The 13,889-nt window shown below is 34.3% G+C and overlaps 1 protein-coding gene across 1 annotated transcript; it reads left to right on the forward strand.

Moving 5' to 3' along the window:
• Positions 1-9,818: 9,818 nt before the first annotated feature.
• LOC150075498 (uncharacterized) lies at positions 9,819-10,788 on the forward strand. Its single transcript, XM_090388824.1, has one exon. The coding sequence runs from the start codon at positions 9,847-9,849 to the stop codon at positions 10,630-10,632; it is 786 nt and encodes a 261-aa protein (XP_090244950.1). The 5' UTR covers positions 9,819-9,846; the 3' UTR covers positions 10,633-10,788.
• The last annotated feature ends 3,101 nt before the right edge of the window (positions 10,789-13,889 follow it).

Below are 13,889 nucleotides of genomic sequence, written 5' to 3' on the forward strand. Positions count from 1 at the left end.
TGTAAAATATGTGGAAAGCAATTTTCATGTTCAAGTAATCTAAAATAAACACCTGTTAATTCATACTCAGAAGAAACCATTCTCGTGTGAAATATGTAAAAGGGAATTTTTGCATTCAGGTAATCTGAAAAACACTTATTACTTCATAACTGCAACAAACCCATAGAGTATATGTTCAACATATTTCAAGGTGTTTTCAGGGTTGTATAATTTTCAGAACATTTTTTTCATTTGTAGGGAGACTCAGATCCTTTCTCTCCTTATGATGTGGTAGGATCATTTCTGTTTTATAATGTTAAAGCATATCTGAATTTACTACTCATAAAGACCTTTTATTTACCGTATAATCAATGAAGGCATTTGTGGCAGTGGATGATTTAAAAAAATGAAGCTCAACTCAAGAGAACTATTTATCACTGAAAATGTTTTTGCTCTTAGTCAATATCAGTTACATGATGAATTAACCTTCTCTCAAGGAATGAGAAGCAATGAATTTTTTTCATTAAGCAATGGAAGAGGACATTTATTTTCACGAGAAGCATCTCTCCTGTCCAGTTAATATGTAGATTTTTTCCCCCCAAGTCAGCTGAAAGAGGTGTTAAGTAAATCCCAAAATGTAATTCCTACTCAGTTATAATATCTAAACTAGAATCTGTTTGGGAGCGAGCTCCTTACTGTACTTTTCCTTAAACATATTAAGAAGTGACAGCATTGGAGATATTTTTAGTTTTGTGAACCGTATTGGTACTTATTGAAATAACACTCAAGACTATAGCAGTCATAATATGTGCAGAGGAAGTAATGATGTTGATGTCGTTACAAATGTCTGTGTATCCATTGTGCACAGGATGATGTAACTGTGTTTTAGTTTTAATTGATGTGTAGTGTCCTTCAGATTCTTGGTAGATTATATTGTGATGTTGTTTAAAGCTTTTAGTTTGTTGAATTTGCAGTTTGCTGCTCTCTGGAGTGGTGTAGAATTCTGTAATTTATTCAAGTTTTGTAAGAATACTTCTCCAAAATGAAAATAAAAAATAGAAAAATATTCTGAATTTACATGTGCATCATTACTAGGTCGGAGAAATTTACAGTTACTCATTTGGAAAACGAATACAATCGCTACTTGTATTTATCTGTCATGTGGGCTAATACCACTGTCAACTGAAATATGCAGTTCCACACTTTACCACTTACAGGCTGCCTATAATAAATGTAATAAATAAATACTAGTCTTTATTATACGGACTCAATTATATCATATTATACTCTGTTACAATACTGTAATATAGCACTGTATCATATATATATTGCCACTTGTTGGGTCAATGGCAAATCACTTTGGAAGGTAGAAATCCAAGACATAATGAATAACATGCATATAATTCCATGTGTATTTTATCACTATAACACTATATAATTGTGGTTAAAAAAAAAAAGTGTGGGGGGTTAAAAAAGAGGTTTATTAAAATAAGATTTTTTCCCCTCTCTCTCTCTCAAATAAGATAAAGTTGTAAGACAGGCATAACCTGTTCTATGAAAAAAAAAAAAAAAAAGAAAAGCATCAATTTTCAAAATTAAAAATGACAACTGAAGGCTTAATTTCTTAGGATAATTTTGTAGATAACATCAAAACTGCTGCTAAAATGAGACACTTTACAATAGTTTTGTAATTACAAATAACTTCATATAATTTATGTATACATTTGATTTTCCTTTCAAAACAGTAGCTTACACTAAATGTTAGTTACATTTAGTATACATGCTGTAAAGTATAAGTATAAATTTGTTCGTATTTATGACATATTTATCACTAATAAGTTAAGTTCATCCATATTTATTAAGGCTTCTTTTTTTTGCTTTGGTGCTGATATTTCCAGAAGGCACATTATCTTTCTCTCCTATTTCTGCAAAGCATTTTAAACTTTTAATGGGAGCAAAAAGCTTTCCTTTCTGCAATGAAGAGTCACTTGAGATGAGACAGGAGGTGCATTTCTTCATTGCAGAATCAAACAATTTCAGTGTGGAATGGCATCAAAAAAAAAAACTCCACATCAAAAAATTCAAAGGATAGATTATCTAAATTCAGAATTATTTATTCTTTCCATCAGTATTATAGTGCTTGATTATGAATAATGTGCATACAGCAGCAAAGAAACAGTACTGCTGCATGAAACATGTCTGTAAACAGTAAATTTGTTTGGAAAATTCTGAAACTACCATCCTTAAGGCTACTTTAACCCCTTGCTGATTACTGCTTGTTGTGCCAATGACAAATCACTTGGGAAGGTAGAAATCCAAGACAATGAATAGAAGTGTTGGAATAAATTGGATGTGCAGTGAATTTTTGTGTGTGTGTGTGTGTGTTTTTTTTTAAATATAACCGTGAACTTTGTACATCCTTCATGCATAGACAGCTTTTTCCATTCAAAATCTAAATGTATGATAAAAATCTTGTTGACGGAAATTGTTTTGAAGTTTACGTTAAAAGTTGTTGTAGCCAAAAAGTTTCTTCCGACTATCAGTTATGTTACTAACTAAACCTTTAGAAGCTAGTTTTCCCCTAATCTTTGATTGCTTCCTACTCTCTAGCCGTGGAGCCTGAAATTCAAAATTTTCTTCACACTCTCAGCTACTGCCTTGTGCTGGCAGTTTTGTAGAGGATTCTGCTCACTTTTTGTTTACTTTATGAAGACCTCAGACAACCACACATAACTATGATTCCAAAACTTTCTCCTAAAACCAGAGGTAAACTAATCTTTTCTATGAAGATCTTTATCACCTTCCAAAATTATACTAAACCCACTTTCACAAATTCCGTTCTTTTGAAAATTCAAGCAGTGCAGTCTACAGAATACTACATCACATATACACCACAATCTCCCAAGCCTGCTGCTTCTGATCTTGTCCCTCCATGATCCATTAAAACTTGATCATGCTGTTTTCAACCCTCAGTGTTCTTGGCAACAGATTTCTTCCAGCTCCTTTTTGTCTTGCTCGACACCTAATCCTGATGTTCTTGATTATTGTCTTCCAGACATGAACTAACACTTCTGCTCACATGGCACTTGTTATGTGTGGGATAAATTTTGTATTTTGATAGGTTCTAAAATATCTATTATGGGAATTTGCTGGTGCCACTGAATTTTTTTTTTTTTATGTTACTGACTAGTTTTTTATAGAGGTTCACCTATTAGGGATGGGAACTAAAAAGCAACTTGGAATTTGCTGCTTTCTGGTCACCAACATGTCGGTCCACATCATTTCAATATTCCGTTCTCATATTTGCATTATTTTTCATGACTATCATGTACAGCAGCAGCTCCCAACCTTTTTTAACTTGGGAACTCCTTTAAACATATTTTTACCACAAACCACTAATCCTATATTCTCTGAAATCGTATAATAGTTTTGAATTTCTGTAATAAAATGTTTTATAAGTGATATTGCACAATAATATAAAATTATTATTAAGGACCTATACATAACAATGATCTTTGAGAATGAAGGAAAATTTAGTATGATAATCATTTAACAGAGTATATTGTAAGATAGTAAACTAATTAAAAGAAATTGTGGGAAATATGGTGTTGGCAATTCTTTACTTTACATTTAATTTTATTTTACTTTATTTCAACATTGTTTATTATTAATTATAATTTTTATAACCTTATTACCATAGCAAAACAGTGCAATACATATTGGCACGTTCACACCCCCTCCCCCACTAGCACCCTGTGCGCATGTTCACTTTCTAAGGGAGTGTGACCCAAAAAACACGACCAAATATAAATTTTCATGCAAACTGCATAAATTAATATTAAACTATTTTGTAGTTTACAAAAATATACCTATGTAAATCTAAGCAGATGGCACTGCAGAATTTTTAGTGTGAACCTCTGGAGCACTTTCATAAAACCACCAGTGGGAACCACTGATTTACAGTGATCAACAGCTGAACTCCATATACAGCAGAGTTGAATTTTTGATCAGTTACCATCTGCACCATATACATAAATGCTATCACTCACCTGACATCTGAAGTGCCAAACAAAATGATTTCTTATAGTGTATTGAAACCCAAAACAGAAAACACTGCATGGTCATTTGGAGAAAATTTCTGAGGAAAGGTACATAGGAGCATTTTGTTTTATTTTGAAATAAAAAATATATAAAAACAAAAATAAAATTTTAAAAGTGGCAAGGTAATAATGCAAGTGGAAGAGGGTATATATATACATTTATACATGTGAAATCCCACAATTAATATTCAAAAATTCCATTGATTGTAGGGCAAATCCTACCAAAGCACCATATGTCAAACGTAACTATAAATGTGCTCGAAGGCTTTGAGGAAACTATTAACATTGCAAATGCAACATTCCAAAAAAAATTACCCAGCCAGAAAATTTCCAAAATTGACAGAATGTGAGAGGAGAGCCGTACAAGGAATTGTCTGCCCAGAATTCAGATGAACATTGCAGCACACATGCCATTAGTAAATTTTGGATGTGCTTCAGGACCAATACAGTGCACAAAGCAATCCACATTCAGCTGTCCACATGAAGATTGCAATCCCTTGACTAATGTCAGGGGATTTTATCATGAAAAAAATGTATCCATTATATTTCACTAGTTTTTAAAAAAAAAGAATAAAAAATAAATAGTATGACGTCACATGGTTGTGGCGTCATACTATTTATTTGTCTTCGCGCATGCGCGCAAAGGTCCACGCATCGGAGATCAAATATGGCCGCCGAACATTAACGGAATTCTCGTGTAATTTAATTTCTACGGTTTCTGCAATTAATAGTCGCGTTTAATTACGTTGAACATTAAGTATTTTGGCCTCCTTAAATAAAAAAGTGTTTTTCGTTAATGGCATGAAAGGCTAATTCTGTATTGTATGCACTTCCCTTGTTCATTTAGGTTGCTGGTCACATGCGTTATAGGTGTGAGCACCCTTAACGGTAAGTCGCTTTCTTCCTGCTTATACTGATATTCCTTACTTTAGTCTATCCAGTTTATTCATTTTTTCTCGCTTGCTTCTGTAAGGTCATCCATGATCTGTATGCACTACGTATCATAACCACTTTTATTGGCACATTCCATCATAATCTTACTGCAAAATTCAAAATCTATATTTGCCTTCGCAACACGTGGCAGCCACACACGTGCACCATAGCATACAGAGCATGTCGGAAACAGAAGCAAGAACATTGCTGTCTTTTTCATAATTTCGGTGGATGACCTCTGATGATGACACTGAAATTGTGAAAGACACCGCAATGTTTTTTCATCTTGGTCCCTTTTTCACTTATATTTATTTTAATTTACAGTCCATTTCTTCCTCTTTTTCATACCATATATCGCTCCCAGTGTATACAGTACATTCATTAGATTTAATTCAATAAAATCTCATTCTTACGTTGTACTTACAATATTTTATACATAAAATTTTTTATATATATATATATGTCTGTATATTGTGTATATGTATGTATTTGTATATACAGTTTTTTTTTTGTGCCGGTACGACATACCGGCACCTTTGTTAACCGTGACGTGTGACATTTGGATGCAAATGCACTTCGAGATTTATAATGTTCCGTAAATTTTTTCACATGTTAACTATTATTGAAATAATCTTAAAATGATTTAACTAAATTAGATTTTTTACTGTCTATTGTTATATTTTATATATAAAACTGTATAACCATTTTTATAATTCTAAATGACTCAGTCGGACCTCTGTTTAATGATTTTGAATCCCCCTTTGAAGTTACATTTAAAATAGTTTCGGTTGAGAGAAGAAAATTTTCATATAGGGAACGGATTAGGAGAGAATTAACTTGGTAAAGCCTGTTCGCATTTCTTGCATTCGGGCAATTTAGGCAATTAGTGCTGCTGCGCAAATTAAGAGCTAAAGTGATTAGTATTGTATAACTTAGTGGTACCTGGTAAAACCTATCCGAACACCTGTCCCACATACGGAGAAGTCGCGCTGGTCAAGAGTGAGGAGATCAAGGAGTATTCCCAATGGGCTCTGGCCCACCTTCTTCTGCAGTGATAGGTGCCTCCGTAGCCAGGTGGGAAGGAGCAGCAGTGCGTAGCACACGCTTCTTGATTAGACCGGGGTTCGTGCCCGTCACCACCAATACGGAGGATGCGGAAAGGTCAGGGAATGACCACCGCATATTCCCGGAGCAATATGGCCTTAGTTGCTAATGCTCCCAAATAACAGCAATAACTGCAGTGGTGTCCAACCTTTTCCAGTACCGGGGCTATATTCAAAAAAATTCAAAGTTTCTTTAGTGTGTTACATTTTCGATATCTTATTGCATGTAAAAGTAAATTTTTTTTTTAAATTGCATGCTTTTGTAATTTTTGCCAAGATAAAAATTGAATAAATACGATAAATAATTCTATTTACATCTTCGTCGAACATTTCTTTTTTTAATTCAATCAATTCGGCGAGCACAGTTGCGAGTGTTGCACAAGCATGGGGGAAATTCTGACTTACATAGAGTTCCTCGGATCACAATCCTTACGTAAGTCAGGGAGTTCCTGTATATACAGTCAAACTTGGATATAATGAGTATCAAAGGACCAACCAAATTTTGTTGTTATAACCGTTACACACTATATCAGTGATCAGTTAACTCTACCTCCTATTTCTTTTAATTCTTAATAACTTGATAAAAAAGATGGATTCAAAAAAACAAAAGAAATATTAGAATATACCTACATATTATTTATATCGATATTCTTGTATTTGGTTTTTAAATCGATCCAGCCAACTGTTACATATAAAATTGTTTAGCAAATTTTTACACTTGGGTCTTTAAGATCACAATGTATGTAGAAAATCCAGCAATTTGTTTTTTAGTGAACCATTTTGAAACAATGCTTCAGCAGCATTTATTATTTGTATGTTTTTTTTATTTTATTTTATTGGTTATGTTCTTTTATAGTACCAATATATAAACATGTTTATTCTTCCGCAATGTCATTACTTTTGAAGAGGACCAAAAAGTTTTTACACATTTCAACATTTTTTGCACCACGTTCTAACTCACGAATAGTTTTGACTTTTTCACAAATTGAGGACTTTCTTTTGTTAGTAGACATGTTTCCAAAGGAAGGGTTCATTTCTAACTGATTTTAATTACAGTAATTTGATATGCATACGAAATTCTTAGACGTCTCGAATTGCATACAAAGTTTTTAGAAGTCCCGAAATAAATGTATCGTTCAGTGAATACAAGGCGATCTGTAAATCAGGTAATGCGGCAAGTGGAATACAATAGTGCCAATGCACTGTTGTATGGCCCACATCCCTGAAAGGACAAGGTTATTAACTGGCACTAATCAGATGTGATGCTGGTGGTCATAAAAGCTAAGTCGCTCTTTCATTTTTGTCTTTTCCAAGAATGAGTTATTTCAACACTGAGCAATTAAGAATGTTTGCATAGTTACCAAAATTTGTATGGTATATCCGTGTAGTGTGCTCGTTATATCAGTGAGCAATTGTATGGAAATACACGTAAATTAAGTTATAGCTCTGATCTCATTATTTCCGTGCTTGTTATAACGAAGTTTGACTGTGAGTGTGTAAAATATGTTATATATACATATACAAAATATGTTGTTTATATATATCCACTGGTGTGCAAAACTTAAGGACTAGTCAAGTTTTCATCTGTAACTTCTCATAGGAGTAGCCTGGAAATGGGAAAAGCATACCAATGGAATGTCATGAGGTACAGAAATGATGAGGGAAACACTGACATAACAATGGAAACAAAACGGTACACAGTGACTTTATTCATAAATGGCAACATAGCACTGACTGCTATGATAAAGATGCATCACTACCAAAGATGGAACAAAGAGAAGTGTGGTTCTCAGTAAGATGTGACCACCCCTAATGCTGATGCAGGCTTTGCACCACCTGTCCATACTTAGAACAATGTTGTTACTAAGTTCTTGTGGTAACATTGTCCATTCCTCTGGTAGCGCCATCTTCAGCTGGTAAACGTTTTCTGGTGAGTGTGGATGTGCTGTTAGGCCTCTCCCCAGAGCATCCCATATGTGTTCAATGGGATTTAGAGCAGCAGAACGGGCAGGCCAATCCATACAATGTCCTCACTTTCCAAAATCATATCAACAGCTGCAATGTGATGGGGTGTAACGTTATCATCCATAATTACGAAGTCGGGGCCAATGGCACTTCGGAACAGATGCACATTGGGAAGGATTACCTCAGTACAGTAACGTGCACCAGTTGCAGTACCGCCTTTCAGTATCTGGAATTTGTATGTCCATCCAAGATAACACCTTCCCATACAAGAACACCTCAACTGCCATATTGATCCCTTTCAGTGATGTTTGCGAGGTGATACCGTGTGCCAACCTCTCACCAGATTAGCTGACGTCCAGAATTTCTGCTGAGACTGAATCTACTTTCATCAGTAAAAAGTACCTTACCCCATTGTGCTCCTGTCCAGTTCTAGTGTTCGATGCACCACTGTAAACGGTGTCTCCGATGGGGAGGCATTAAAGGGACACAACATACTGGCAGTTGGGCAAACAGTCCACCTCTGTGGAGTCACCTGGCCACAGTAAACTGCGATGTCCTCTGCACCTGGTTTGCAATGGATCCCACTATCTGGTGTCGGTCCCCCATGGCCTTTAGAAATATATAGTGGTCATCATTGGGCATTGTTTTTGTGGTTGACCACCACTGGCCTTTTGAACATCTGTACCAATCGCTCTGAGGCCGACCAGGCACGTGTGACAATGCTATGGGCGATACCGGACTCTGCAGCCACACTCCTCGGCTTCCCAATTATTTGACCCTGGCTGTTGTCTACTGGCCATTTTGTTGTTTGTAGCACAGTATGAAACCAATCTTAACCATTTGGTAATTTGCACATAACTGCTGCTTTTATCTGTTTATGTGAGCCCTTTGATCATGATTCAAATTTTTGCATGTGCACCAGCTTTCTACTGAATGGCCATAGTTATGCAAATCGCCACAGGCTGTTTCGTTTGATTTTGTGGTTGTAACCTTTAGAAATAGTGTTGGTCCTTAAGTTTTGCACACCAGTATATAAATATGTTAAAAATTAAACTGCTTTCCAAGAATTCTGCCTGATTATAGAAATTACTTGACCTTTACATTTCACTTTAACTTTTATTAAAATTATCCAGGATTTTAATGGAAATATAATTTGGGCAAATAGCTGTAAGTAATCCTGAAAATATGTTCAATGGTATCTTTGATCAGGGTACTTCAATTTAAAAATAATAGCTGAAGGATAGAAAAACAGTTAGACCTAAACCTTCATTAACAGTGAAAGTTGATAGGCACAGCGAGATAACTATTTGAAATTATATTTTGTATGTTCAGTTGATTTTACATTATAAGCTCAATTATTTTCCCTTTTTTTAGGATCAAGAAGAAATTTTTATGTCAAGAAATGAGTGAAACAGATAACAAGAGTAGAAAAAGCATTGCTTTGTGAGATTCTGTGAATTTTAAATATTGTCAAGAAAAACAGGTTTTTTACTAAAAATGAGTGATTAACAGTTTGGTGTTAAACATAACAATTAGGGTTTACAGTTTAAACAGACTAGAAACAATTATTCCATGTCACAAATTCCTAATCAATTAATATCTGTTAAATTCATTTTGATATAAGAAAGATTTCTGAAAACCTTTAAATTATACAAAGAGGTGTGCAAACTTTAAGAAAAGTGGATAAAATTCAGTAAAATGAATTGAGAACATGAAAAAATAGCATTGTCATGTGGAAAAACATTTTTCTGGTCGAGTCACCTGAAATGCATACTGAGAAAAAACCACTTACTTGTACAATGTGTGCCAAGACATTTTCGAAGTCAGCTCTCCTGAAAAGACACCTTTTAGTACATACTGGAGAGAAATCGTTTTCTTGTGAAAAATGTGGCAAGACATTTTCAGAGTCATGTAACCTGAAAAGACACCTTTTAGTACATACTGAAGAGAAACCATTTTCTTGTGAAAAATGTGGCAAGACATTTTCGCAGTCATATCACCTGAAATTGCACATGTTTGTTCACACTCGGGAGAAACCGTTTTCTTGTGAAAAATGTGGCAAGACATTTTCATGCTCAGGTGACCTGAAAAGACACCTTTTAGTACATACTGGAGAGAAACCGTTTTCTTGTGAAAAATGTGGCAAGGCATTTTCGCAGTCATATACCCTGAAATTACACATGTTTGTGCACACTCGGGAGAAATCGTTTTTTTGTGAAAAATGTGGCAAGACATTTTCACAGCCATGTCACCTGGAAAGACACCTTTTAGGACATACTGGAGAGAAACCGTTTTCTTGTGAAAAATGTGGCAAGACATTTTTGCAGTCATGTCACCTGAAATTACACATGTTTGTTCACACTCGGGAGAAATTGTTTTGTTGTGAAAAATGTGGCAAGACATTTTCACGGTCAGGTAGCCTGAAAAGACACCTTTTAGTACATACTGGAGAGAAACCGTTTTCTTGTGAAAAATGTGGCAAGAAATTTTCGCGGTCATGTCACCTGAAATTGCACGTTTGTTCACACTCGAGAGAAACCATTTTCTTGTGAAATATGTGGAAGAGCATATTCACTTGCACATCACCTGAAAACACACCTTTCATTGCACTCTCAGAAGAAACCATTTACATGTGCAACATGTGGCAAGGCATTTTGACGATCATATGCACTAAAAACATCTATTAGTACATACTGGGAATAAATCATTTACGTGTAAAATATGTGGAAAGCAATTTTCATGTTCAAGTAATCTAAAAAAACACCTGTTAGTTCATACTCAGAAGAAACCATTCTTGTGTGAAATATGTAAAGGGTATTTTTTGCATTCAGGTAATCTGAAAAAACACTTATTACTTCATAACTGCAATACACCCATAGAGTATATGTTCAACATATTTCAAGGTGTTTTCAGGGTTGTGTAATTTTCAGAACATTTTTTCGTTTGTAGGGAGATTTAGACCCTTACTCTCCTTATTATGTGATAAGATCATCTCTATTTTATAGTATTAAAGCATGTTTGAATTTACTACTCACAAAGACATTTTATTTACCGTGTAATCAATGAAGGCATTTGTGGCAGTGGATGATTTAAAAAAAAAAGCTCAACTCAAGAGAACTATTTATCATTGAAAATGTTTTTGCTCTTAGTCAAATCAGTTACATGATGAATTAACCTTCTCTCAAGGAATGAGAAGCAATGAATTTTTTTCATTAAGCAATGGAAGAGGACATTTATTTTCAAGAGAAGCATCTCTCCTGTCCAGTTAATATGTAGATTTTTTCCCCCCAAGTCAGCTGAAAGAGGTGTTAAGTAAATCCCAAAAAGTAATTCCTACTCAGTTATAATATGAAAACTATAATCTGTTTGGGAGCGAGCCCCTTACTGTACTTTTCCTTAAACATATTAAGAAGTGACAGCATTGGAGATATTTTTAGTTTCGTGAACCATATTGGTACTTATTGAAAAAACACTCAAGACTATAGCAGTCATAATATGTGCAGAGGAAGTAATGATGTTGATGTCGTTACAAATGTCTGTGTATCCATTGTGCACAGGATGACGTAACTGTGTTTTAGTTTTAATTGATGTGTAGTGTCCTTCAGATTCTTGGTAGATTATATTCTAATGTTGTTTAAAGCTTTTAGTTTGTTGAATTTGCAGTTTGCTGCTCTCTGGAGTGGTGTAGAATTCTGTAATTTATTCAAGTTTTGTAAGAATACTTCTCCAAAATGAAAATAAAAAATAGAAAAATATTGTGATTTTATGGGTGCATCGTTACTAGGTCGGAGAAATTTACAGTTACTCATTTGGAAAACGAATACAATCGCTACTTGTATTTATCTGTCATGTGGGCTAATACCACTGTCAACTGAAATATGCATTTCCACACTTTACCACTTACAGGCTGCCTATAATAAATGTAATAAATAAATACTAGTCTTTATTATACGGACTCAATTATATCATATTATACCCTGTTACAATACTGTAATATAGCACTGTATCATATATATATTGCCACTTGTTGGGTCAATGGCAAATCACTTTGGAAGGTAGAAATCCAAGACATAATGAATAACATACATATAATTCCATGTGTATTTTATCACTATAACACTATATAATTGTGGTTAAAAAAAAAAAGTGTGGGGGGTTAAAAAAGAAAAAAGAGGTTTATTAAAATAAGATTTTTTCCCCTCTCTCTCTCAAATAAGATAAAGTTGTAAGACAGGCATAACCTGTTCTATGAAAAAAAAAAAAAGAAAGCATCAATTTTCAAAATTAAAAATGACAACTGAAGGCTTAATTTCTTAGGATAATTTTGTAGATAACATCAAAACTGCTGCTAAAATGAGACACTTTAAAATAGTTTTTGTAATTACAAATAACTTCATATAATTTATGTATACATTTGATTTTCCTTTCAAAACAGTAGCTTACACGAAATGTTAGTTACATTTACTATACATGCTGTAAAGAAAAATATAAATTTGTTCGTATTTATGACATATTTATCACTAATAAGTTAAGTTCATCCATATTTATTAAGGCTTCTTTTTTTTGCTTTGGTGCTGATATTTCTAGAAGGCACATTATCTTTCTCTCCTATTTCTGCAAAGCATTTTAAACTTTTAATGGGAGCAAAAAGCTTTCCTTTCTGCAATGAAGAGTCACTTGAGATGAGACAGGAGGTGCATTTCTTCATTGCAGAATCAAACAATTTCAGTGTGGAATGGCATCAAAAAAAAAACTCCACATCAAAAAATTCAAAGGATAGATTATCTAAATTCAGAATTATTTATTCTTTCCATCAGTATTATAGTGCTTGATTATGAATAATGTGCATACAGCAGCAAAAAAAAAACCAAAGAAACAGTAATGCTGCATGAAACATGTCTGTAAACAGTAAATTTGTTTGGAAAATTCTGAAACTACCATCCTTAAGGCTACTTTAACCCCTTGCTGATTACTGCATGTTGTGCCAATGACAAATCACTTGGGAAGGTAGAAATCCAAGACAATGAATAGAAGTGTTGGCATAAATTGGATGTGCAGTGAATTTTTGTGTGTGTGTGTGTTTTTTTTTTAAATATAACCGTGAACTTTGTACATCCTTCATGCATAGACAGCTTTTTCCATTCAAAATCTAAATGTATGATAAAAATCTTGTTGACGGAAATTGTTTTGAAGTTTACGTTAAAAGTTGTAGCCAAAAGGTTTCTTCCCACCATCAGTTATGTTACTAACTAAACCTTTAGAAGCTAGTTTTCCCCTAATCTTTGATTGCTTCATACTCTCTAGCCGTGGAGCCTGAAATTCAAAATTTTCTTCACACTCTCAGCTACTGCCTTGTGCTGGCAGATTTGAAGAGGATTCTGCTCGCTTTTTGTTTACTTTATGAAGACCTCAGACAACCACACATAACTATGATTTCAAAACTTTCTCCTAAAACCAGAGGTAAACTAATCTTTTCTACGAAGATCTTTATCACCTTCCAAAATTATACTAAACCCACTTTCACAAATTCCCTTCTTTTGAAAATTCAAGCAGTGCAGTCTACAGAATACTACATCACATATACACCACAATCTCCCAAGCCTGCTGCTTCTGATCTTGTCCCTCCATGTTCCATTAAAACTTGATCATGCTGTTTTCAACCCTCAGTGTTCTTGACAACAGATTTCTTTCAGCTCCTTTTTGTCTTGCTCGACACCTAATCCTGATGTTCTTGATTATGGTCTTCCAGACATGAACTAACACTTCTGCTCACATGGCACTTGTTATGTGTGGGATAAATTTGTATTTT

Source organism: Mastigoproctus giganteus, chromosome 14 (assembly GCF_048544385.1).
Source record: "Mastigoproctus giganteus isolate SK-2022 chromosome 14, ASM4854438v1, whole genome shotgun sequence".
Taxonomy (NCBI): domain Eukaryota; kingdom Metazoa; phylum Arthropoda; class Arachnida; order Uropygi; family Thelyphonidae; genus Mastigoproctus; species Mastigoproctus giganteus.